We start from the raw sequence: 24,216 nt of genomic DNA on the forward strand, positions 1-24,216 counted from the left end.
ATCGTGGCTCAGTGGTTAACTAATCCGACTAGGAACCATGAGGTTGCGGGTTCGATCCCTGGCCTTGCTCAGTGGGTTAGGGATCCGGCATTGCCGTGAGCTGTGGTGTAGGTCGCAGACGTGGCTTGGATCCCACGTTGCTGTGGCTCTGGCGTAAGCCGGCTCCAACTGGACCCCTAGCCTGGGAACCTCCATATGCCGTGGGAGCGGCCTAAGAAATGGCAAAAAGACAAAAAAAAAGAAAAGAAAGAAAAGGAAAAAAACCTAGATTTGCTCACTCTAGGTACTGGGGTCTACGTAGTCCTCCCAAATACGTGAACATTTGGACTGACTGAGCAGTATTCTTGCTCATCAGCAGAAAAATGAAAGGCATGACCTCTCAGTAAGATCCCCAAACCATGAGACTCCATGATTCCAATGTGCTCACTACACCTTGCACACCCTCCGGACAGAGAGCCAGCTCATCCCATCCCTCTGTGTACACACACACGTGTACACACCTGCACATGTAGCAAATATTTAGGACATCAAGCATGAACAATGAACATCTGACCCGACCACTGAAACCTCACTCTCTGCATAGAAATAGTCTTCCCTTGCATCAAGTTACTCTTTGCATAAAACAATGACATTTTCATGAGGTTCAGAAGCCTGCTGTTGGCTTCCAAAAGCTCTGGCACCAGACCGTGCTGTCACCGTAACTGCCCTCCGGTGGGCCATCAAAATCCCAGCTAGAACATTCCGAATACAGCAGTTTTCTTGCCACCAAAACACTAAATTGCAATATTTTATATTTATCTCTATTTAAATTTTAGTGATGCTGCATAAATGTTAACGTGGTCTTACACCAATACAATCAAGGAAAAGTCTTAAGAACACCACGGATTGGCACCGCCCCCAGCTGAGTCCTGGCTTGCTAAGAAGGCCCAGCGCATGCTTCTCAAGTCACTTAGCCCCCTTTAACTAAGATGTTTCCCTCAAGAAATGTGTTTCCAGAAGCAACAGTAAGTACGTATAAGGTCATTTGTTCACAATCGAAGTAGAAACCAAGTACTGAGGATTAAAGAAAAGATTTCCAGAAAGGGTCTCGGAGGGAAAGGTTAGTAACGTTTAAATCAATTATTTATGGCTTGGGAAACAAAGAGTGAGTCTCAGTAAGTTATCAAACCACTAAAGCCTTAGGAAGATAAGGACTTTAGCTTGTCCAGGGCTGAAATCACAGCTACCACAGACAAATGCGGATTCTTCATGTTTCTAGTAGACACACAGGCAGCAATTTCCCTGCTTGGCTCAGGAAAGTGAGAGCAAGGAAGGTGTGCCCTGGAGTCCACGGGACAAACAGGGCCCGAAGATCAGGTGGGTAAGCCATTAGGGAAACAAAGACCTGCAAGGCTCTCACCCTCTCCCCATGGAACAAACCTTCTGGCCTTCCCAGCTTTGTCCCTTAATTTACTAAGAAAAGATGCTTAAGTCTCCCAGAATGAGAAAGCATCAGACTGAGATTCTGATCAAATAAAGATAAGCAGAGATGAAAGGCAAGGGAAATCTCTTCAAAACAAAGATTCCAACAGGGAGTTCCTGTTGTGCACAGCAGTAATGAATCTGACTAGGAACCATGAGGGGGCAGATTCAATCCTTGGCCTCACTCAGTGGATTAAAGATGTGGCACTGCCGTGAGCTGTGGCTCAGCTCAGATCTAATGTTGCTGTGGCTGTGGAGTAGGCCAGCGCTGTAGCTCTGATTGGACCCCTAGCCTGGGAACCTCCATATGCCACAAGTGAAGCCCTAAACAGCCAAAAAAAGGAAAAGAAAAGATTCCAAAGGTAAAAATGTTCAAAATTGCCTTTCCCCTGCAACATCCCCTGCAGGCCAGTGAGGCAACCCTTAGTGGCCACCACCCATATTCTTTTTTTTTTTTTTTTTGTCTTTTTGCCATTTTCTTGGGCCGCTCCCGCGGCATATGGAGGTTCCCACGCTAGCGGTTGAATCAGAGCTGTAGTCACCAGCCTACGCCAAAGCCACAGCAACGCAGGATCCGAGCCGCATCTGCAACCTACACCACAGTTTACGGCAATGCCGGATCCCTAACCCACTGAGCAAGGCCAGGGATCGGACCCGCAACCTCATGGTTCCTAGTCGGATTCGTTAACTACTGAGCCACGAGGGGAACTCCACCACCCATATTCTGACAGCGAGAAGCAGAACACTGGTTCCTGTTTTAGAGGAACAAAGGGTCCTAGGAGCAGATAATGGAACTATAGCTCCAATGCAGCTTGAAGAATCTGGACTTTTTTTTCAGATGAGTATTAGAGCGTGATGCTCACATCTCTTTCTGCATCCACTCTTTGGAGATGCTGTCTCCTCACTCCTCTTGCAGGATCAGTCTTCTAGCATTACCCAGACAAAATTTAATTAACTCCTAACCCAGAGAGTGTGCCAAACTGACTACAGGTTGACTGGGTCCAGGCAACCAGGGGAAGACACATTTCTCCTCCCCGCCCCCCAAAAATAAGGCCCTCCTTGGTCAGGTTCATCATTTACTCAGTACATACAGCTTTCCTGACAAAAGGATCAGCTCTTGGAATTCATTCCCTGCCCTTTCAACTATCTATAATGTCTACCTTCTAAGTAGCTTTGAATAAAACAGAAAAAGTGACCTAAAATACGTCACTAAATGACCACGTATTTAAGATGAGGGGGAACAGAAAATCATAGATGGTGACCACATGGGTGAAAATTCCTATCTACCTGGAGTAAGGGCCGGGATCAAATTCCCACTCTAGTTTCGTTGGGATTACAGGCATATGCATGACTTCAAACACAACCTTCTTCCAGACCAATCAGGCCAAGAGCAAAGCTCGACTTCACCTGAAGGGTCCAAAAGATCCTGGCTAATGGGAGATCCATCGACGCTGCTCACCTGGAAAAGGCAGCTCCCAGCACAAAGGCCGCGTACTCCTTCACCAGGGGCTCTGTGCTGTTCAGCCCATTGATCACCACTTGAAGGCCACCGAAGGAAAGCAGGTCTTGTGCATTATCCATCTGCAACAGAGGCGCTGCTTAGTGTAGTGCAGACATCAAGGAAGGAAGGGCCTTTGTTTTGGTGACTATTCAGAACAAACAAAAAAGTCAAGTGAAATGTATTGGTGACCTTTCTGACTAGTTGGGAAAGGGTTTATAAAAACAAAAATTTTCAATCATCTTGAATTTGAGAACCCCTAATTCATCTAACGTGATTGATAAGCGCCTGCGGGAGAACTGTAGACATGGCACTTAGCTATTGCTTATGCCAAACGTGTCCTGGAAAATTCTAATACTCTAATGAGTCACAAAGCTTACTCGTAATGCACAAGCTGTTAACACAAAGATCTGGCGTCATCAGCATTAGGACAATACTTCCTGATGATGTCCAGCCTCCTCGGGGACAGGGGCGGCAGCAGACACTTAAGAACAAAGCTGATTTTTAATGAGAAGTCAGGGACTCGAGGAGGAACTCTGCTGCAGGGGGAGGGCTGGAAGACTGCGAGAAGAACAGCAGCAGCCTTTCTTCCCTCCTCCTCACTGCAGGGTCTCAGCGTGACTGAATCTGCACAAAAGTCTCTCTCTCAAAAGCTGTAGCCTCCTCGCTATTGGCTATTATTGGACAACGCAGAACGTGTCCCTCATCCCATGAAGTCCTGGTCTGGGCTGCACTTGAGGTCCAAAGCCCCAAGTTTAAACTCTCTCTCTTTTATTCTACTCCGCAAACGTCATTAGCATGAACAGGAAGAAGCACTTTCCTCAGAAAGGTTGCTGGATCCTCTTTTCTTCACCAATCCTTTTTCTAGGGCCTCATCTGCAGCACAGAGAGGTTCCCAGGCTAGGGGGTCAAATCAGAGCTGCCAGCCTGTGCCACAGCCACAGCCAGGGCAGGGCCCAATTGCGTCTGCGCCCTACGCCACAGCTCACAGCAACGCTGCGCCCTTAACCCACTGAGTGAGGCCAGGGATCAACTTGAGTCCTCACAGATACTAGTCAGGTTCATTTCAGCTCACACAAGGGGAACTCTCCTTTTTTTAATTTTAATTTATTTCTGTTTACTACTGCTGGACACATGGACGTTCCCAGCCAGGGGCTGAATCAGAGCTACAGCTAGAGGCCTACGCCATAGCCATAGCAACACCAGATCCAAGCCAGATCTGTGACCTGTACTGCAGCTTATGGCAACACCAGATCCTTAACCCACTGAGTAAGGCCAGGGATCAAACCCAAATCCTCATGGATGCTAGTTGGGTTCTTCTTTTTTTTTCTTTTTAGGGCCACATGTGTGGCATATGGAAGTCCTCAGGCCAGGGGTCAAATCGGAGCTGCAGCTGCTGGCCTATGCCACAGCTCCAGCAAGGCAGGATCCCAGCTCCATCTACTACCTATACCGTGGCTCACAGCAATGCCAGACCCCTAACCCACTGAGTGAGGCCAGTATCCTCCTGGATACTAGTCAGGTTTGTTTCCACTGAGCCACAACGAGAACTCCCACTAGACAGGTTCTTAACCTGCTGAGCCACAGCAGGAACTCCTGGGTCCTGTTTTCCCCAGGCAGTAGCTACATTCTCCCTCAAAATTATCTTTGTTTACAGTGGGAAAATAAAAAAATAAATAAAAATAAATAAATACTCTATAACAAAAACACACACACACACACAAAAATTATCTTTGTTGCTATAAAACCTGCCTCTTGCCCACATGCTAATCCACTCTACAAACCATCAGGAAAACTCAGGAAGCTAGAGCCCAACAACAATGTAACTACTACCCACTGTTTCCCCCCAGAGGTCAGGGAGCCCATTCCTACCTAACTCAAGCTTTCTCTACTGGATGACGCTCTGAAGAGAAATCCAGTGTGAAGGGCTGTATTTGACTCTACCTATGTTTGAGGGTAGGCCTCGCCTGTTTTTACCACTTAGAAGATCATTCTTATATATTCTGATATAATCTACACAAGAGCAGGGTTTTTGTCTGCCCACAGTATAGGTTCAGTGATTAGAAGAGTCTAAGCACAAAATTAGATGTTCAATAAATAATCATTAACCAATGAATAAATTTGATGAGGAAAAAGATGTGATTGAAGTAAACTCCACTGTAAAGAAGAAAGGGCGTCTGTGCCAACGAAATGGATGGGTTTCTAGTACCCCAGCCCTAGAGAGATGGCCAGTCCAGGGCCATGCAGGAGGCATGGAGTCTGCGCTGCCCTAAGGCCCTCAAGCCGGTGTTGACGTTTGCCTCCCTAATCTGACTTGATGAAGAAGAGCGATTCATGGGCCGCAGCCCAGCTACCTAAGGAGATGCAGAGCTGGGTGCTATGCTAACATAAACACAAGAAATACTGAGTCGTCCTTTCTCATATACTGACTTCAACATCACTCCCTCGCCTTTGAGCTTCCTTTCTCCAGGTTTTCTAGATACAGAGTCTGTAATCCCATGCCTGAGCCGGCCATGGATCCATGCAGATGGAAGTTCCCAGCAGAGCAGCTGCCACTCTGACAACCCCAAAGCGACACAACCCAAAGCCACAGAGGTCTATTCTGCTTCAGTTTATCCTTATTACTACAAAAATAATCCTGGGTATTCTAAGTGCTGACATTTATATTAGCATTTCAGCCTTTTCAAGATGTTTTCTTAATTGTTATTTCACTGGAGATGAGGAAGAAAAGAGTCACTCTGGCCACTGCCCACTCAAGTTCCAAGGTCCAGGCCCTGCCCAGTACCACACAGGAGAAGGCACGACCAGGGCCTGGGTCTGTGGCCAGGGCTCCTTCCAGGCCGCCTGCAGGAACGGGGCGGGACAGGCAGAAAGAAGCTCAAGGTAGGCGGAGGGAGCACCTAGGAAGGAGACCAGCGTGAACTGTGCCGCCGAGCAGCAGGACAAACGAGAACCAGAGCGCGGATGAGATGAGAGAACAGGGAGAGAGAAAGGGAGACCCGACCGGACACTGAGCAGTCATGTGAGGGAGGCCAACACGCCGCCCAAGGTGGGTGGCACAGACAGCGGCTGCTCCTCGTAAGTAACTCATAAACCGTTTCCACACACATGGTTGTGCTTTTCCCAAATCTTGTTTAATAATTCAAATATAAGAGTTCCCACTGTGGTGCAATAAGTTAAGAATCCAACTGCAGAGACGCAGGTTTGATCCCCAGCCCCGTGTAGTGGGTTAAAGGATCTGGTGTTGCCACTGATACGGCACAGACAGCAGCTATGGGTTGGATTAAATCCCTGGCCCAGGAACTTCCATATACCCTGGGTGTAGCCATAAAATTACCAAAAAAAAAAAAAATATTATTCAAACACAGCTGTGAGGAATCCTTAGGCAGATTCGGTTTGGGTCCTTGAAGCCCATGGCTCCCTGAAACCTCCAATCAGTGAGTAAAGAGTAGGAGTGGACTAAGTAAGTTCCCGGCAAGAAGAGTCCTTGGAGCTGTAACCACCGGCCTACACCAGAGGCACAGCAATGCCAGATCTGAGCCATGTCTGCGACTACATCACCCTGATTCTCCACTGCACCTGGAACTTGAGGCTGAGGTGTATCTTCTTTAATCCCCTTTATGAAATCACAACTTATCATTGTTGCATGGGTGGAGTTCCCACCGTGGCACAATGGAAACAAATCCTACTAGGAACCCTGAGGTTGCGGGTTCGATCCCTGGCCTCGCTCAGTGGGTTAAGGATCCGGTGTTGCTGTGAGCTGTGGTGTAGGTCGCAGACATGGCTCAGATCTGGCATTGCTGTGCCTCTGGTGTAGGCCAGTGGTTACAGCTCCAATTGGACCCTTAGCCTGGGAACCTCCATATGCCACGGGTGCGGCCCTAAAAGGACAAAAGACAAAACAAAAACAAAAACAAAAACCAACACAAAACAACAAAACATTGTTGCATGGAAGCCTGACACGTCAGCCCAAACCAAAGACCTTATCCATAAATCCAGGCAAAAGACCAACAACCCAGAACACCCAGGACTCCTGCTCAGAGGTAAGTTTCGCCTCTAACAGGGGAATGATCCCAGGCTGATCACAGGCTAAGTTTGGTGACGTCCGAGAAACTGTTAACCCCATCCAGTGACCCATGAAAGCAGAATGGAATGTCACCCTAGAGATGACACTGCAGGGTGACAAAAGAACTTGCAAGGGAACTAAAACTTATTAGGGTCCTGCTAGCCTCCTATGGACTCACTCCCCTCTAGGTAAGATAAGCTCTCATAAAAGGTCATTTTGGCCTTTTATGCTGCAACTAAAGGAAAAGCCTATAGAAACCTGATACCTAAAGATCCATCCAAGTATGTAAAGACGAGAAAAAATAAAAGCTGTCAACATCAGAGCAGGACTGAGTCGGCCGATAACCCTTTAAATATCTATAACAGCAAAGCTGTTGGAATTTTTGTTTTTTTACCCTGGAGAGAAAGACTGGAAAGAGGAAAGAGAACCCAGGTCCATTTTCTCTTCTCTCAAAGGATCACAGACCTGCTATTTGAGGCCTGAGAAGAGTTGTGAGCAGAGAGAGATGAAGAGGGCACCCCATAATTCCTGCAGACACAGGACACACTCATCCTCCCTCACCACAAAGGCCGGCAAAATCCTAAAGGAAAAAAGTCCTCCAGCCTAGTTTACAGAGAACAAGGACGCTGAAGATCTGTGTCTCGACAAGGATCTCACACAAGCCTTGGCTAATGCTTCCCCCGCCTTCCCGGGCCACCAGTGCCCCTAGGCTGGCTGCCCGCAGCAGCCTCCTGTCTGCTTTCCCTGCTTCACCCGGGCCCCTGGGCCACCAGCTATTTCTCAGCAGGGCAGCTGGAGGGATCCTTTCAAGGTAAGTCAGATCAAACGGTTCTGCTTGACATCCTCCCAGCAGTGCCCCCGCCCCCCCGCCCGTCGTTCTTCTCCAGGCCTGCGAGGCGCTCCACGTCCTCCCTCCATCACCTCGCCAAGCGTCAGCCGCTCTTCCTCGTCCTTCGGCTCCAGTCACCACGCTGTTCCTCAAACACACTGGATGTGCTCCCACCCAGGGCTCTGGTACTCGCTGTTTCTCCTGTCTGCGACCCCCCTTCCCAACGCTGGCAATCCTTACCCTGCTCTACTTTGTACCACACTATTTATTTCTTTCAAACATATTATTCGTAATTTACTTAGCAGTTATGTCTATTGTCTACCCGCCTCTGCTAGAAGGTAAGCTCCAACTCTGCTCACAAATGCCTAGAACTTAACAGACACGGCAATAAATTAATTTACTGAATCAACGAATGGCTTCTTTTGGCTCCTTCTCCTTAGATCCACCTATTGTATTTTCAGCTTCCTTCAGATGGTACCAGTATCCTGTAAAGGCAGAGTGGCCAAAAAGTTAAGAGCACAGATATCAGGTCAAAGAGACACTGTTCCAGATCCCAGCTCTACCTCTACCTGGGTGACCCAGCAATCACAAATGTGACCTGTATTTTATGTGCCTCAATTATAAAGTGGGATTAACAGCAGTAACCTACCCTACTCCAAAGGCAGGTACGGAAACCAATGAATGAATTAAGGTGTTCAAGGCACTTTAACATGTGCCTACTATATGATAATGCTCAAGAAACACGAATTATGATGATTATGGCACAAGTCTGATCAGTCATTTCCTGCTTTAGTCTCTCCAGTGGATCGTTTAGGATCAAGGATAAAGTTCAGAAGAGCAAGATTTTCCTAACTCCCTCCCTAGCCTTTCACTGTATCTCGGCCACCCCGCCCGCTGGTCTCTGTGCGCCAGTCCCTCCAATCTCTTCCAGGTTCTCAATCTCACCAAGCTCTTCTCTGACTCAGAATTTCTGCACATCCTGTTTCCTCTGCCTAGGATGCTCTGAACCAATGGGTGGCAAATATTCCCTAAGGGCCTGATAGTAAATATTTTTGGATTTTGAGCCATATGGTTTCTGTCACAGCTACTCAATTCTGTCACTGTAGCACAAAAACAGTCAAAAACTATAAAACAATACATAAACAAATAGGTGTGGCTATGTCCCCATAAAACGTTGTTCACAAAAGTGGGCCATAGTTTGCCACCGTCAGCCCCAATCTTCCCTCTTTGCCTAGTCAACCCCTGATATTCCTTTAAGGCTCAGCCTAAATATCACATCCTCAGAGAAGACTCCCCCGTGTCCCTGACCAGGCTACGTTCCCCTGTTATATACTCACACATTATCCTCTGCAGCCCTGATCACGATCTTAAGGCATCTCCCTTTTAAATAGTTAATGTGTTCACTGTTCAACTGCTTATTATTTAATTGCTCCCTCTCCTAGACTATAAGCTACATGGAACAAGTACCTGTTTTACCTCGGTTCTATCCTCAGTGTTGAAAAAATAAAGGAACTAACACTCCCAATGAAAAAGAGGTTGGCTGTGGTCTCTAAGAATGTCCCTTACTGCAGTAAACACTGGTCTAGAAAAATGCTGTACACCTCGGGCGAGAACTAAAGACGTCGGTCATGTTTTCTTAGGGCCCTGGACAGTGGGGTTTATTCCTGGAGTTGTCAGTTAAAAGTCAGACTTAGAGACGGTGAAACACAATACCTGATGGACGTAATATTCAAGATCAAAGAGCGCAGCAACCTTTTCCTCCAGGCTGGAGCTCGAACTATTGAACTTGTTGATCAGCCGAACCATGATCTGCATGTCAGTCTCAATGACAACATTCAGCTCCTCGAAGTCCTTCTTTAGCTCCTCGATGGGGCGGAAGAGCCGTTTAACCTTGGCCTGCCTTTCCTAAGGAGAGCAACAGAGAGATGATGACCAGATTGACTGGGGACATGCCCCCAAGACTGCTGTGTCTACCCTGGATGCCCACCTTCAAAGGACCATGGCTCCAGGACGCAATCTTTTAAAACCTCCTTACCAGGAATCCTGATACCCTCTAGGATGCCAGAGAAGAGTCCTCAGAGTCTACCCGCAGAGCCCTCTGCCCTGAGAACACGCTCAAGATTTTCCAAGGCGAACTCATCCCCGTCTGCCTCCCAATGCTCAGGAGGAATCGAAGTGTTCTTGTTGCAATCACGGAGATCAGGGGAAGCAATGAAAGCTCACCCCCGACCCCTAACGTCAAATGGGAAGGCTGAGGTCTCAGGAAGAATAATCCACACCTCGGTTCTTTTCCTTCTACAATCATAAACCATCTGCACTTTGCCCTGCCCAGTGCAGCCCCATTTTAGGGAAACCCGGACGTAGGAAACTGTGGGTAAAGAGCTGTCAGAGTGGGAGCAATCTGCTGATGAAAATTAAATGTGTCATTACTGTCAATCTAACTACAGGTGTACAATTTGTTCAACTGTTCGAAGTGGCGAAATTACTGTCCGTACTACTCTCAAGTCTCAAATGATTTTCTCTCAGTCCCTCCCCACCCCACACAAATACAAAGATTTTAAAAAAGAAGTTATGTTGGAGGTGAATAAAAGACTTTAATTAGGTATTTCATACATGTGACACTCCCTGTTTTAGAGGATAGTGCTTATAAAGAGAGTCTGAAAGGTCACAGTGGTTTGTGTCTCTATCTTCTAAGAATAATTAAAAGGCACGGATATTTATAAGAAGCAGGATGATGAGCAGCTGTCAGCTCCAAATTGCACATCTATTACCTATGGGTTTTCTCCCCAGTTACAAGCACTCCATAGAAACAGCAACCAAAGAAATGAATCAGCCTTTCTTCAAAAAGGCCAAGTTCCTAGCAGAGCGATCGCATCCATGCAATGCCATGTTCTCCTCCTTTAGGCTAAAACAAGAGCAAAATGCTCTTCCTACACCCACTTAGAGGACTCCAGGTGGCTGCCAAAGGCCAGGCAAAGGCATCTGGGAAAGCTGAGTCACTGCCTAGAGCTAAGGATGACAGACAAGTGAGCAGGCGAAGAAACCAGCCACCTTTGCCTCACAAAAATGATGCATGCCTGGCCCTCAGGAAAGCCTCAACAAAACAAAACGTTTTATTTTGCAATAATAATAAACTCACAGGAAATTAAAAAATAGTACACAGAGTACTATGTACCCTCCATTCAGCCTCCCCCAACGGTAACTACACCTTACGTAACAACAGTACAATGTCAAAACCAAGAAAATAACACACGTACAATACCATTAACTAGACTACAGGCCCTATTCAGATTTCATCAGCTTTTACATGTACGCATTTGCATGCGTGTGTGTGTTCTCATTCTACACACCTTTATCTAATACATATTCATGTCACCACCAAATCAAGTTACAGAATTGTTCCACCACAACCAAACAACTCCACTGTGGTCCTCTACAGCTGCACCTCATCCTCTCACCCCTTCCCTCCTGTCCCTTTGCCTTGGCGACCACCAATTTGTTCTTCATCTCTTTAATTCTGGCATTTGGAGAAAGAAGTTCCAGAGTCTGTAACTTGTTGAGACTGGCCCTTTTTACTGAACCCAATGCACTTGAGATCTACCCAAATGACTGCACACACCAATGGTGTCCTTCTTAGTAATGCTGAGTGGCATTCCACTGTACAGACTTACATTTTGTTTAAGCACTCACCTGCTGACGAACGCTTGAGTTCCAGGTTTGGAGTATTATGAATAAAACTGCATGAACATTTGTATAGTTTTTTAGAAAATAAACTGAAGTTCTTATTTCTCTGGGATAAATGCCCAAGAGTACAATTGCTAGATCATATGGGAAGCATATGTTTGGTCCTCTAAGAAACAGCCCAATTATCTTCCAGAGTAGCTGTACCACTTCCTACTTCCGCCAACAATGTATGAAAGACACAGTTTCTCCACAACTTCATTAGCACTTAGTAACACCATTTTTAATCTAGGTCCTCTAGTGCATAGTGATTCTCACAGTAGATTTAATTTAATTTTCCTATCTCTCACAGCTAATAACATGAAACTTTTTTTTTTTTTTTTTTTTTTTTTGGTCTTTTTGCCATTTCTAGGGCTGCACCTGCAGCATATGGAGGTTCCCAGGCGAGGGGTCTAGTCGGAGCTGTAGCCGCCAGCCTACGCCAGAGCCACAACAACACAGGATCTGAGCCGCGTCTGCAACTGATACCACAGCTCACAGCAACGCTGGATCCTTAACCCACTGAGCAAGGCCAGGGATTGAACCCGCAACCTCATGGTTCCTAGTCGGATTCATCAACCACTGCGCCACGACGGGAACTCCCTAACATGAAACATTTTTTCATGTGCTTATTTCCCATCTGCATATCCTCTTTGGTAAAATGTTTGTTCATGTCCTCTGCCCACTTTCAAACTGGTTGTTGGCTTTTACTGTAGAGTTTTGACAGTTCTTTGTATGGTCTAGATAGATACAAATTTTTTTTTAGTCAGACAGACACTCCTTGCTTTGTATAGATCTGATATGCACTAATTTCAAATTCTACAGTTTAAGTAACATTAATCTCCCACCATGACTCAAATTTATATTTGATATATTTGCTTTAATATTTACTTTTTATATCCTGATATGTTTACTTTAATTACATTCAGTACCAATTTTGCTGCTAGCTCTTCCATCCATAAATCACTAGGTAAATAACATAAATGCCCATTATGAACAATGGCTGATCACACCATTTATTTCAAAGTTTGTCAGTGAATGGTCACTGCGCATCCATTATTCAATTCATACACAGATGTCTAGTGTATGGTTGTATGGTTTCCTCATTCCCAAGGATAAACCCAAATAACATTTCATGAAAAAGGATAATCAAAGAGAGTACTGGGAGTTCCCATTGTGGCTCAGCAAGATAAAAACCCAACATAGTGTCATGAAGATGCAGGTTAGATCGCTGGCCTCACTCAGGGGCTTAAGAATCCAATGCTGCCTCAAGTTGCAGCATAGGTTGTAAACAAAGCTCAGATCTGCTGTGGCTGTGGCTGTGGCAAAGGCCAGCAGCTGCAGCTCCAGCTTCGATTCAACATCTAGCCCAGGAACTTCCATGTGCAAGTGTGGCCATAAAAAGAAAGAGAGAGAGAGAGAGAGAAAATGATCAACAAGGTTGAAAGTGCAGAAAAAAACAAAAAGTGGTAACTCTGGCAGTTAAACATATATATTAAATATATATGGAATTACAGATGTCATATTTTTTGCTGCAACTATCAAACCTAATTTTAAAAATTCAGGAGGCTAGTCTAATACATTTCCTTTATTATATATTCATTTCATTGTTCATTCTTTCTTCTCAAAGACTCACATTTCCTTCTGTTATTATTTCCTTTATTTTAGAAGAATACTCTTTAGTCCTTCTTTTAGGTATGTCTGCTGGTGATAAATTCTTTTAATTATCTTTCGCGTGAGAGTGTTTGATTTTCTCCCTTCCAGTCTGAAGATTATTTTCTTTTTCTTTTTTTCTTTTTTTTTTTTTTTTTTTTGCTTTTTAGGGCTGTACCCATGGCATATGGAGGTTCCCAGGCCAGGGTCCAATTGGAGCTACAGCTGCCGGCCCACACCACAGCCACAGCAACATCAGATCCGAGTCAAGTCTGCGACCTACACCACCACTCACAGCAACGCCAGATCCTCAACCCACTGAGCGAAGCCAGGGACTGAACCCGCAACTTCATGGTTCCTAGTCGGATTCGTTAACCACTGCGCCACGACAGGAACCCCAACTCCTCCTTTTCAATAGGCAGTCACACTGTTTAGTTAATATCTTGGTTCTGGTCTTTTTATGTAACTGTGACCCCAACACAATTTAGTGTTCAAAGACTTTTCAGTGTTATTCTCATCCACTTTTTTGTGTGCTACCCAGAGCCAATCTCAAAACCTGGGCTGTATTCCACCCGGTAGTTTCATTCTCAAATCTGCTGTGTTAATTCTAGTCAGTTTCTCCTGTGAGTCATTTGGGAGCATTCCCAGGACATAATTTGCAAAATCCTTCACCAGCTCCTTTCTCTTCAAAATCCTACCACCGCTCTCTAGTTAGGAGAAGGAAGAGCATCACCTGCCACCGCTGGACACTCAAGAGTGAGAGTGGAAGTCCTTCCTTGGCCTCTCCTGACCTCACCCTGGTGGGAAACTGAAGCCCTCTCTTCACTGCTGATCCGGGGGTACAAGTTCAGGCTCCTCACTTATTGCCACTACCACTGCCCCAGAGTGCTGACTCCCACAGGTGTGTCCCCCCCAGATGGAGGCTCCAGTATAGACTCTCCATTCACCCCTCTCACCAGCGTCACTGCAGCTGGGAGAGGGAGAAACTACCTTGGTACTGCCAGGCAGGGAACAGACATCTAGATCCCCTTCCTGGCCGCTGCTGACACCACCCTAACAGCAAAAGCAGCCTGCTCTGCCCATGCGGAGGGTGTCCACACGTGGTCCCTGCTGGTATCACACCAGTGTGAGAAGCAGAGATCAGTCTTCTACCACTGGGCGGAGGGCACAAATTCAGGCTCTCTGCTCAGCTCCCACTGACACCACCTTGGCTGAGGTAGCATCGTACTGCCTCACACATCTACTGCCACCAGAGCAGGTGCAAGTTCAGGCTCCCTACTCTCTCCCTTCTCGGCTTCTGCTGCTACCACTCTGGTGGAGCAATTAATGGACAGCTTTGCTGTACTACAGCAAATGGGAGGTGGAAATCCAAGTTCCTCATTCAACTCCCAAGGACTCTACGGGGGAAATTTCCATGGCCTTTGGCTAAAGTAGAATAGGTATTGTCAAAAAGTTTTTTTGTTCTACCTCAACATCTAGGGATTTTAAGCCATTAGAATATCTTATCACACAGAAGAGCCTCAGAGCCTCAAGATTTTAAAGAATTTTTTGTATGATGTTTATACTTTGTATACGCTATGCCATTCAGCAAGTATATAAGCATAGTCATACTCAAAATTAAATGATCAGTAAGTTAATAAATGCACAGAACTGTTCCACAAATGATGTTACTGAACGTAACATCAATATTATATCGAAATCAATGTTACATGGGACTTGGATTAAATTTATTGACTTACATATGTTGAAAATTGAACGTGGAATTTACCATGATAAATCTGGAGTCAGCAAGCCCACATTTTGGAACATGAAGATGAGGTGAGGAAAGCATCTGGGCTAAGTGCCTCTTGGGATCTCTCCTAGGTCAGATTCTTAGTATTCAGACCTCTGGCTCAGATCAAGCTATGAAATGAGCATCCTGTGTTTCTTCTGAGAAGTTTGAATAATCTCATAAGGCCTCTGTTCCTTTGTGCTTCCCTTTTTCTAGGACCTCATGGTTGACCAGACAATAGAAAAAGTTTCTTTCTGTGCCCCAGATAAGAACTTTGATAGAGCCTTCTCTTACATATGTCATGATGGCACAACTCGGCACTGGATCTGTCATTGCTTCATGGCTGTCAAGGACACGGTGAGTCTGACAGCATGGATTTCATCATGATGAGCCTCAGTTCACAATGCTCCACCCAGGTTGGCTCAGCCAAGCAAGTTTCCACTACATTTTTATCAAGTTACCTGCTGTCACAGCACTTAGAAGAGCCTAAACCAGTCTGCTTTCATTCAAGTAGTTCACATTCTCGGTGAGACCCTAGCGCTCTCACAGCAAAGTGATTGACTAAGATCCAAGGTCATTAAAGGAAAGTAAAAGTGCTCTGGTGACGGTGGCTACTAAATTTTATTTGAGGAGTTTCCGTGTGGCTAAGTGATAACAAACCTGACTAGGATCCATGAGGACACAGGTTCAATTCCTGGCCTCGCTCAGTGGGTCAAGGATCCGGCACTGCCATGAGCTGTGGTGTAGGTCTCAGACTCAGCTGTGATCCTGCGTTGCTGTGGCTGCAGCATAGGCTGGCAGCTATAGCTCCAATTTGACCCCTAGCCTGGGAATTTCCATATGCCTCTGGTGTGGCACTAAAAAGACAAAAAGAAAATTTTTAATTTGAAACTTTCACATTTGATATTTTTCACATTTAAAAATGTAAAAAAAAGGAGTTATCGGAGTTCCTGTTGTGGCTCAGGGGTTAGCGAATCCAACTAGGAACTATGAGGTTGCGAGTTTGATCCCTGGCCTTGCTCAGTGGGTTAAGGATCCGGCGTTGCCGTGAACTATGGTGTAGGTTGCAGACACGGCTCAGATCTCGAGTTGCTGTGGCTGTGGCGTAGGCTGGCGGCTACAGCTCCGATTGGACTCCTAGCCTGGGAACCTCCATATGCCATGGGAGCAGCCCAAGAAATGGCAAAAAGAAAAAAAAAAAAAGTTTTTTTGTTCTATCAGGCCGCCCTTTTCCTCATTCTTTCTTATAAAGAGCAGGCCTTTCTTAGACTTCGTTTTCTATCTGTACCTGTTGGCATTTCCATGATACAGGCTTCTCTAGTGTCCACTCAGATATATATGTGGCAAAAAAAATTAAACAAAACAAGGAACACACTGTCATGTCATCCCTCAAATTCCAAGGTCCCTATCTAATCTTCCTTCTTCCTACCTTTAAAATCTTCTTACATTTGCTTTTAGTATTATGGCCAGGACTTTCGTTGTCCTTTTCAGGAATAATAGGGAGAAATGAGTCTGCTTCATCTTGCCCAGAATCAAAAGTTTAAGAAAGCTGTATTTTTTAATGGAGCCATTTACCGGAACAGATGAGCAACAGGTGACATGATAAAACATAAAGCATCACGTAATTTGTTTCAGATTTATTTTGTTCAGATCAGACTCAACAACAATAGCTCAAATCTGTTGGGCAAGACAGAGGTTTTCCACAAAGCAAGGGACTCTGGGAAGGGCTGATTCACTAAATCTAATCAAGTACCACTGCATAATGGAATTGATGCTCTCCCTCCCAAAAAATCAGGTCGAGAAAACATTCACTCAATGGATAAGATACGGCACCGTATCTCACAGCATTGTCTTTTTAAATAGAAAAGCACTACACCGTACTTGCAAGGCACCATGTAAAGATTTTGGTTAAAGATTGATAAACAAAGATGATGGTGGCTTCTGCAGCCAGGAGCTTGAGACATGTAAGAAACTCCCCAACCGACTTCCGGTCCATTTATTTGCCAGTCCCAATGCACTGGCAGTGAGTTGGTTGAGTCAGTTCCCACAGGCTACAAATTAAAGCGGGAGAGAGACCCAAGGACCCACCACCTCAGTGAAGGGACTAACAACCTAGGCTCCCAAGAACTAAAGAGAGGGTGTGCAGCCATAGCTCAGAAGTGACAGCTGCCTCAAATCAGCTGGTATAGGGTGTCACATTTGGCTACCATTACTGGGATCTCCCCTGCACAGGGGAAGGATTATTTTTAAGTGGAAAAAAAAAGAACCAAAAAAACAGCAACTGAAAACTTAATTACTTGCTTTTATATTTTAAAAATATTTTTGGAGAAAATCATGGACTTGGAGAAGAGACTTGTGGTTGCCTGATGGGAGGGGGAGGGAGTGGGAGGGATCGGGAGCTTGGGCTTATCAGACACAACCTAGAATAGATTTACAAGGAGATCCTGCTGAATAGCATTGAGAACTATGTCTAGATACTCATGTCGCAACAGAAGAAAGGGTGGGGGAAAAAACTGTAACTGCAATGTATACATCTAAGGCTAACCTGACCCCCTTGCTGTACAGTGGGAAAATTAAAAAAAAAAATATTTTTGGGAGTTCCTGTTGTGGCTCAGAGATAACAAAACCGACAGGCAGCCATGAGGATGCGGGTTCAATCCCTGGCCTTGCTCAGTGGGTTAAGGATCTGGCAATGCCACAAGCTATGGTGTAGGTCACAGATGTGGCTTGGATCTGACATTGCTGTGGCTGTGGCTGCAGCTCTGATTCAACCCCTAGCCTGGGAACTTCCATATGCCACAGGTGCGGCCGTAAAGAAAAAGAGACAGAGAGATAGAGAGAGACAAAGGGAAGAGACAGTGCAGTGGGTCTTCCACCCACAGGGAAGACCGGGAACAGGGGCTGACTTTACGTTCCCGTCTTCCCCTGGCGGAGCTTATGGTGAGGGGATGATGAGTGGGAATGAGCCTAACCCCCGGCCACAGGAGCACCAATCTCTGCTCCAGGCACCTCGACATGCACTGCTCTCCTCGACTGTCCTCACCTTCACCAGGCAGGGGATTTGCTTTCCTCACCCCCCAACCCCCGCCATCGATGCACCTGCAGTAGGATACAATTTCACATGTCCCCCTCCTTTCCCACTGCTGCTGCCATCCCGCTGCTCCTCTTCTCATACCACATGCGCTCTCCATGTTGGGAGACGTGACTTTGGAAAGATGAGTAAAGACAGAGACCAAGCCTGCATGTCAGCACCCTCTCCCGAGGGCCTCCCTCACACCAAGAGAGACAGGAAAAAAAAGTCCGTTTTGTCTCAGAAATACTCAGCTCTGAAGGATCTAAAGGTCCCTCCACTAATATACGGGCTGTTAGGAACTCGATGCTGCCTCTCCAAGACACTGCCAGGATTCTGGGATGAGGGCGAGAGACACACAAAGCAAAGGGGCCTGTGAAGAGAGGACGGGGGAGAACGGGGGAAGGGCTGCGAGGTGGCCACCAGAGGAGACCCTTTCAAGGACAGGCCGCAGGCAGAAATGTAAGAACAACCCTGCCACATTCTCTGGCTATCACATGAGCTCATGATCCAGCTAAGAGTAAGGCTCCTTTCTGGAGGGTGGGATCTCTGAGCCGTCCCAGATGTTAGAGGCATAGCTAAAGGGCTGCAATCCTGCCTCTTTCTCCTTGTCATTCCCTTAGCTTGCAAACAAATTTAGAATTGGGGGAGACCTCTGCCATTCTCTTGTCCCAGACCCTTGTACACTGGAGGAATCTGAGGTCTGGGAAAGGTCTGCTCCATGTTCAAAGGACTCAGGCTTCTTCCTTATTGGCCTAGGTCCTCTGTCCTTTCTTTCTTTTTTATTTTTTGCTTTTTTAGGGCCACAACCATGGCAGATGGAGGTTCCTAGGCTAAGGGGTCGAATCAGAGCTGCAACCACCAGCCTACGCCACAGTCACAGTCTGGGACCTACACCACAGCTCATGGCAACACTGGATCCTTAACCCACTGGCAGGGCCAGGGATCAAACCCGCAACCTCATGGTTCCTAGTCGGATTCGTTTCCGCTGCGCTACGATGGGAACTCCTTCTGTCCTTCTGACTTGTGTCTGATCTAAGCATAAGTGCAAAGATCTGGGTTTAAAGCTCTAGTCCTCTTCACTGATGTCTGCGATAATGGAGAATACAGCCATTTCTGCTCTGTGCGTCAATTTTATCAAATATGTAATGGGAAATAATGAAAGAAACACTCCCAGCATTTTTAGTTAGTCTATAAAGGGTGAATTATTTGGCAGTAACTGGTCTTTAAATTATTTTATAATACTATTGTTATTATTATCCCATGTTTACTGCTAAAGCTTTAGGAAGCAGTGATTCCCTTCAAGGCCATCCTGCAAGATTATCCTAATTCACTATAAAAACATCACAGAGGAGTTTCCTAGTGGTACAGTGGGTTAAGGATCTGGCATTATCACTAATGTGACTTGGGCTTGATCCCTGGCCTGGGAACTCCCACATGCTATGGGCGTGGCCAAAAATAAAAATAAAATTAATAAATAAAAACATCACACACCTTGTCTTCCTTGGAATTCTCCTTCTCTGCCCCCTCCTTGAATTTTGCCAGCGCACTCTTGAGGTCCTGAGATGTATAGGTGTTGGTGTTGATGTCCAGCCTGTTCAAAGAGAAGCTGAGAGTCAGGAGGGAGGCACCATCATTCCCGAGACAGACAAGCCCTCTGAGTGGCTGGCCCTCCCAGGCCAGCAAAGCCAAGCCAGCTCTAACTTGGAGCACACTATCCTACCTTTGCGGTGGGTTAGCCGGAAGTCTAACAGGGTGACTGAACCTTGAAGCTAGAGGAGGAGAGAGCTGAAGAAAGAGCTAGAGATGGGGTCACTTCATCAAAGAGGAGGAAATGGCATGGGGCAGACAGGAGCCCACCAGGAACGCAGAGCTCTCAACCAGCTACTCAAGCAGAACCAAGTCTAGAATGTTTGTGCTGCTCTTTCAGCACGTGCCAGAGGAAGACTCCAAGGAGGACCGTGGGCACAGACAGAGGAAATAACATGTACCCTAATTGATATTCTTCTAGGAAAGAGACCAAAAGGGACCTGAGCCCCGCACCCTCGCCCAGGATAGGCATTTGACAAGTCAGTCTCTCTTTACCAAAAGAGGTTGGATAAATTCAGACCATTAAGACCAATCCCTGGGCACAGAGTACATGCAGGAAGTGTGAGTCAACCTGACAAAGGAATGGGTTTGAGATATCAAGGACTAAAATCAAGGCCAACCACCTCCAGAGCCAGCCTCCAAGATGAAGGAAGAAAGGAACCAAGGTGGATATAATGTCAGGAACCTGGCCAAGACCAGAGTGCGACCCTCACAAAGACCCCTGGAGCTCCTCCAAGCCACAACCATTCATCTTGACGGGGAGAAGGCACTCATGGGCTGGGGGTGGAAGGCAGGTTTTGCCACCAGTACTTGTTTCAACTGAATGAACAGGGGTAAGAAAAAGAGTGAGACACACAGACAAAGGGAAGGATGGACTGTGGACTCTGCTTGACAAGATGGTCCAGCTGGTGGGGAGGGGGATCCAGATATCCCTGAAGATATAGCAGAGGTGAAGGAGGAAGGGGCTAATGGGCCATTCCCTGCTCCAGGCGAAATGAGCACATCAGTCTCACAGTCCAAGATCCCAGCAGGCCTCAGCTCTAATGAGAGCTACTCAGTCTTCGATTCATCCTAGAGACCCTTTAGGGGCCTCAGAAAAACACTTGTCTTCTTTAAAACTAGTTAGTCCGCCTAAACTAATTAATAATAGCTAATTACTTCCATTTATTGAGCACTTAACCATGTGTCAGGCACTGTGTTAATCTTGCAAAAGTAATATTTCATTCAAAGCATCACCACAACCCTACAAGGTAGGGAGAGAATCCCTCTGCTGGCAGAGAATCGCTGGCCGCCAGCTGCCTGAGGATGCACGGCCCTGACCTTAGCCGTGAGAGGGAGCGAAGTATTCAGGGCTACGACTTGAGCAGCATCTTTCCTTCCTCCTGGACTAGGTCAGGCTTAATCCCATCATGTCTGTATCTGTTTGCTGCCTAAAATCCACAGTCCCAGGCTACATCACTCATTCTCAGCCTCAACTACACACACGAGTGTGCCCATGTGTGCTTGCACACACACAGGCGTACATACAACGACCCTCAGCAGGCACTCGCAAGTCATTGTTCACTGAGAGAAACAGGTAATCATCAGGAGCGCTCTCACGGTCCCACCACCAGCTCTACACACGGACCCCACCTCCAGCTCGACCCCCTGCTTCCCCTTCTAGAAGGGATGACGGAGTCCCTGCTCCTATCAAACTGGGGCTCGCGACCCCACTTGCCTTTTCAAGAGCTTCAACTCCCATGCTTACACCACTCCCACCTGCCGCTATCATCCATTTTTCCTTTGACTGGATTATTCCCATCAGCACACCAACGCTCCTCTGACAGCCCAGACTCTACTTATCGTGCCACTTCCCTGCTCCTGTTCAGAGGACAACTTTATGAACACATTACCTTCATTCACTGTTCACACCTCCTTGAATGCTACTTACAGTGCCACATGCATTCACCTGGATTCGGTTCCCACAGCTCCACTAAGACGGCTCATCGAAATTACCAGTAACTGGTGGCCAAATCCAGTGGCCCCTTTACTAATGGCCAAATCCAGTGGCCCCTTCACTGATGTCATGCTCCTCAAGCACTCAGCAGCAGCTCAGCCCTCCCTCCTGGAAACACTCTCCTTTCCTGGCTTCTTGTTGCCACCCTCTCCTGGTTCTTCTTCCTTAAACCTTCTCTAACTCTTCTTGCTGGTTCCTTGCCTCCTACCTGAATCCTACACGCTGGAACACCTCAGAGTTCAGTCCTGGACAATCTTTTCTTCTCTATCTCCACACTCTGCCCTAGATGTTTTAAAATACCTAGAAGGCAGTGATGCTCAAATCTGCATCTTTGACTCAAACCTCTTCCCCGAGTACCAGCCAGACTCCTGTACAACTAACTACCTGATATATCTTGGATCTTGACTGTTTAAGAGCCACCCTATACCTATTACATCTAAAACAGAGGTCCAGATGGTTCTTCCTATAAATCGGCCCCTTTTCCGATCTTATCTATTTCAACAAAGAGTATGGTCAAGTACCTAGCTGTGTAAATCTTAATATGAGGCTTTACTTTGAACCCCCACCCCTAGCATTTTTTCAACCCCTACAGCTAAAATGTAAGCAAGTCCTATTGCTGCTACCCCCAAATTAAATCTCTAACTCATCCACTCTCTATTATACACCCTAGACTAAGCCATCATTATGTTTTGCCTGCTCCCCTTAAATGGCATTCTGATTTTCTCTGTGCATCTTCTTTTGTCCCTCAATCCATCCTCCACATTCAGAGTAACTACAATGATCTTGCTAATACTTTACGTTAAATCACTCTCCCACTCAAAATCCACCAAGCGCTTTCATTACATTTCTACTGAAAAGAACATCCAACCTGCTCCTCAAAATTCCAGGTGATCTGGCCCCTCCTACCTTGCCAATCTCATCTCATATTAGTCTTCTTCTTTCTCCTACTCTCTAGTCAACCTCAATATTTTCCTGTTTTTTTTTTTGAACTTGACAAAGCCCTTTCCTTAACAAAGCCAGGAACTCTTCTTGTTTCTTCTGCCTGATATGCTCTAACCTGAAACCTGTAAAGTTAACACTCTGCATGACCAAGTGCCCCTCACTCTTCAGTTCTCAGTTCACACAGCATGTGGACAAGGCTTTCTCAAAGTATCCTACCTACAGCGGCCCTCCTCAGGGACTCATCACCTTGTTTATTTCTTCCATAGGATTTATTTCAAGCTGTAATTACCTTACTTGCATGCATACGTACCTCTTTTCCTGCTTGCCTGCCTGCCTGCCAGCCTCAATAAAGTGAGCATCTTGTTTCTTTTGTTTACTGGCACACAGGCACTCAGGAGGCACAAACAGGCACTTTTGTAAAATGAATGAATGGAGGCAGTAAATGGTCCTGTCCTGGCCCACTCCCTTCACTATTATACCATATTACACCGGGGTAAAGGCTCAAACCAAGATGGAACAGCTTGATGTAATTTGTCCCTCATCCCTCTCAACAACTGAGGATGAGCCTAAATTGCTTGCTCCAGGGCAAAAAGAAAGATGTACTACGGAGAGGTTGACAGGGATACAGACTGAAACCAGCGGAGACGGCAAAGCCTAACAAATAAAGAGCAAGAGGAAACCTGCTGAAAGCCACCTATACACTCGACTCAGGCAGTGCCAAGAGAACCCTGGCAGAGTCTGGGGAATTCTCCCAGGCTTTAGAGTCCTCAGGCATCGTAGCTCTAGGTAGCAGTGTGGCCAGTCTCACAACCAGCAGGACTAGTGGAGAAGTTGCCATGGATTAGTCTATCCTCATATCTCTCTAGCTAGTGGTTCTTAACTTTGTGGGATTGCCAACTTCTTTGACAATCTAATGAAAAGATGTGGGTCTCGTTCCCCAAAAGATAATTAACTCACTAAGCAAAATACTGTAATAATGTTGAAAATCAGCGCTGCTCTTTGACCTCTGTTTCCATTCCACAACCAAAGAGGTGAGAAGACACAGTGAAGCAGAATTAAAGGAGCACAGGATGAGGTCTACCCAGGAGGAGGAAGTCACCACCAAAGGCAACCAGAGAGCTCAGAGCAGTCAACACGAATAGCACTCTGTCAATGCCTTTGGTTTGCTGTTCAGACAGGTTTGCCATTGCCTGTAAATGCTGAAAACAAAGAGGACATGCCCAGCATATCCTGGAGGCCATTCCAGATCAAAGTTCTCAGAAACATTTCAAAGGAGAAAAGTAACGAGGCAGGAATGGGGACAAATATTCTTCTCTTATGGTGTGTCTACTACAGACCACGTGGATGGCTCTGCCTTCTAGTCTAAAAAGACGGGAGTACCAGACAAAGCAAGAAGTGCTCCTGTAGAGGCTCTATGGTCAGGTGTTGGAGAAATCACTTCTCATAATATTAAAACTAATAAACAAAAAGATCCAAGTTAATTACATTCCTAATTCAATATTCTTAAACCAGGAAAATAACAGGCTTCTTATTCAGAAAATAATATTTGGCTCAGATGTGAAAAAAGATTTCCTAAGTATTTTTGAGACTTGTAAATATGTGCGTGTGTGCATGCTACAG

At 46.1% G+C, this 24,216-nt stretch overlaps 1 protein-coding gene and 1 non-coding gene across 6 annotated transcripts in view; both read right to left on the reverse strand.

Annotated features, from left to right (window-relative positions):
- Nucleotides 1-24,216, reverse strand: part of SIL1 (SIL1 nucleotide exchange factor) — a 234,032-nt gene that overhangs the window by 53,933 nt on the left and 155,883 nt on the right. For all 5 annotated transcript variants that reach the window (XM_021084842.1, XM_021084843.1, XM_021084846.1 and 2 more), the window contains 3 exons: nt 19,563-19,662; nt 9,568-9,759; nt 2,921-3,042 (listed from right to left, as the gene is read on the reverse strand). In XM_021084842.1, the coding sequence (XP_020940501.1) occupies nt 2,921-3,042; nt 9,568-9,759; nt 19,563-19,662 (414 nt within the window). The remainder of the gene's footprint in view (nt 1-2,920; nt 3,043-9,567; nt 9,760-19,562; nt 19,663-24,216) is intronic.
- Nucleotides 3,496-3,570, reverse strand: MIR9820 (microRNA 9820). Its single transcript, NR_128505.1, has one exon. It is a non-coding gene; the product is annotated as a microRNA 9820 (primary transcript).

This window comes from Sus scrofa, chromosome 2 (assembly GCF_000003025.6).
Source record: "Sus scrofa isolate TJ Tabasco breed Duroc chromosome 2, Sscrofa11.1, whole genome shotgun sequence".
Taxonomy (NCBI): Eukaryota; Metazoa; Chordata; class Mammalia; order Artiodactyla; family Suidae; genus Sus; species Sus scrofa.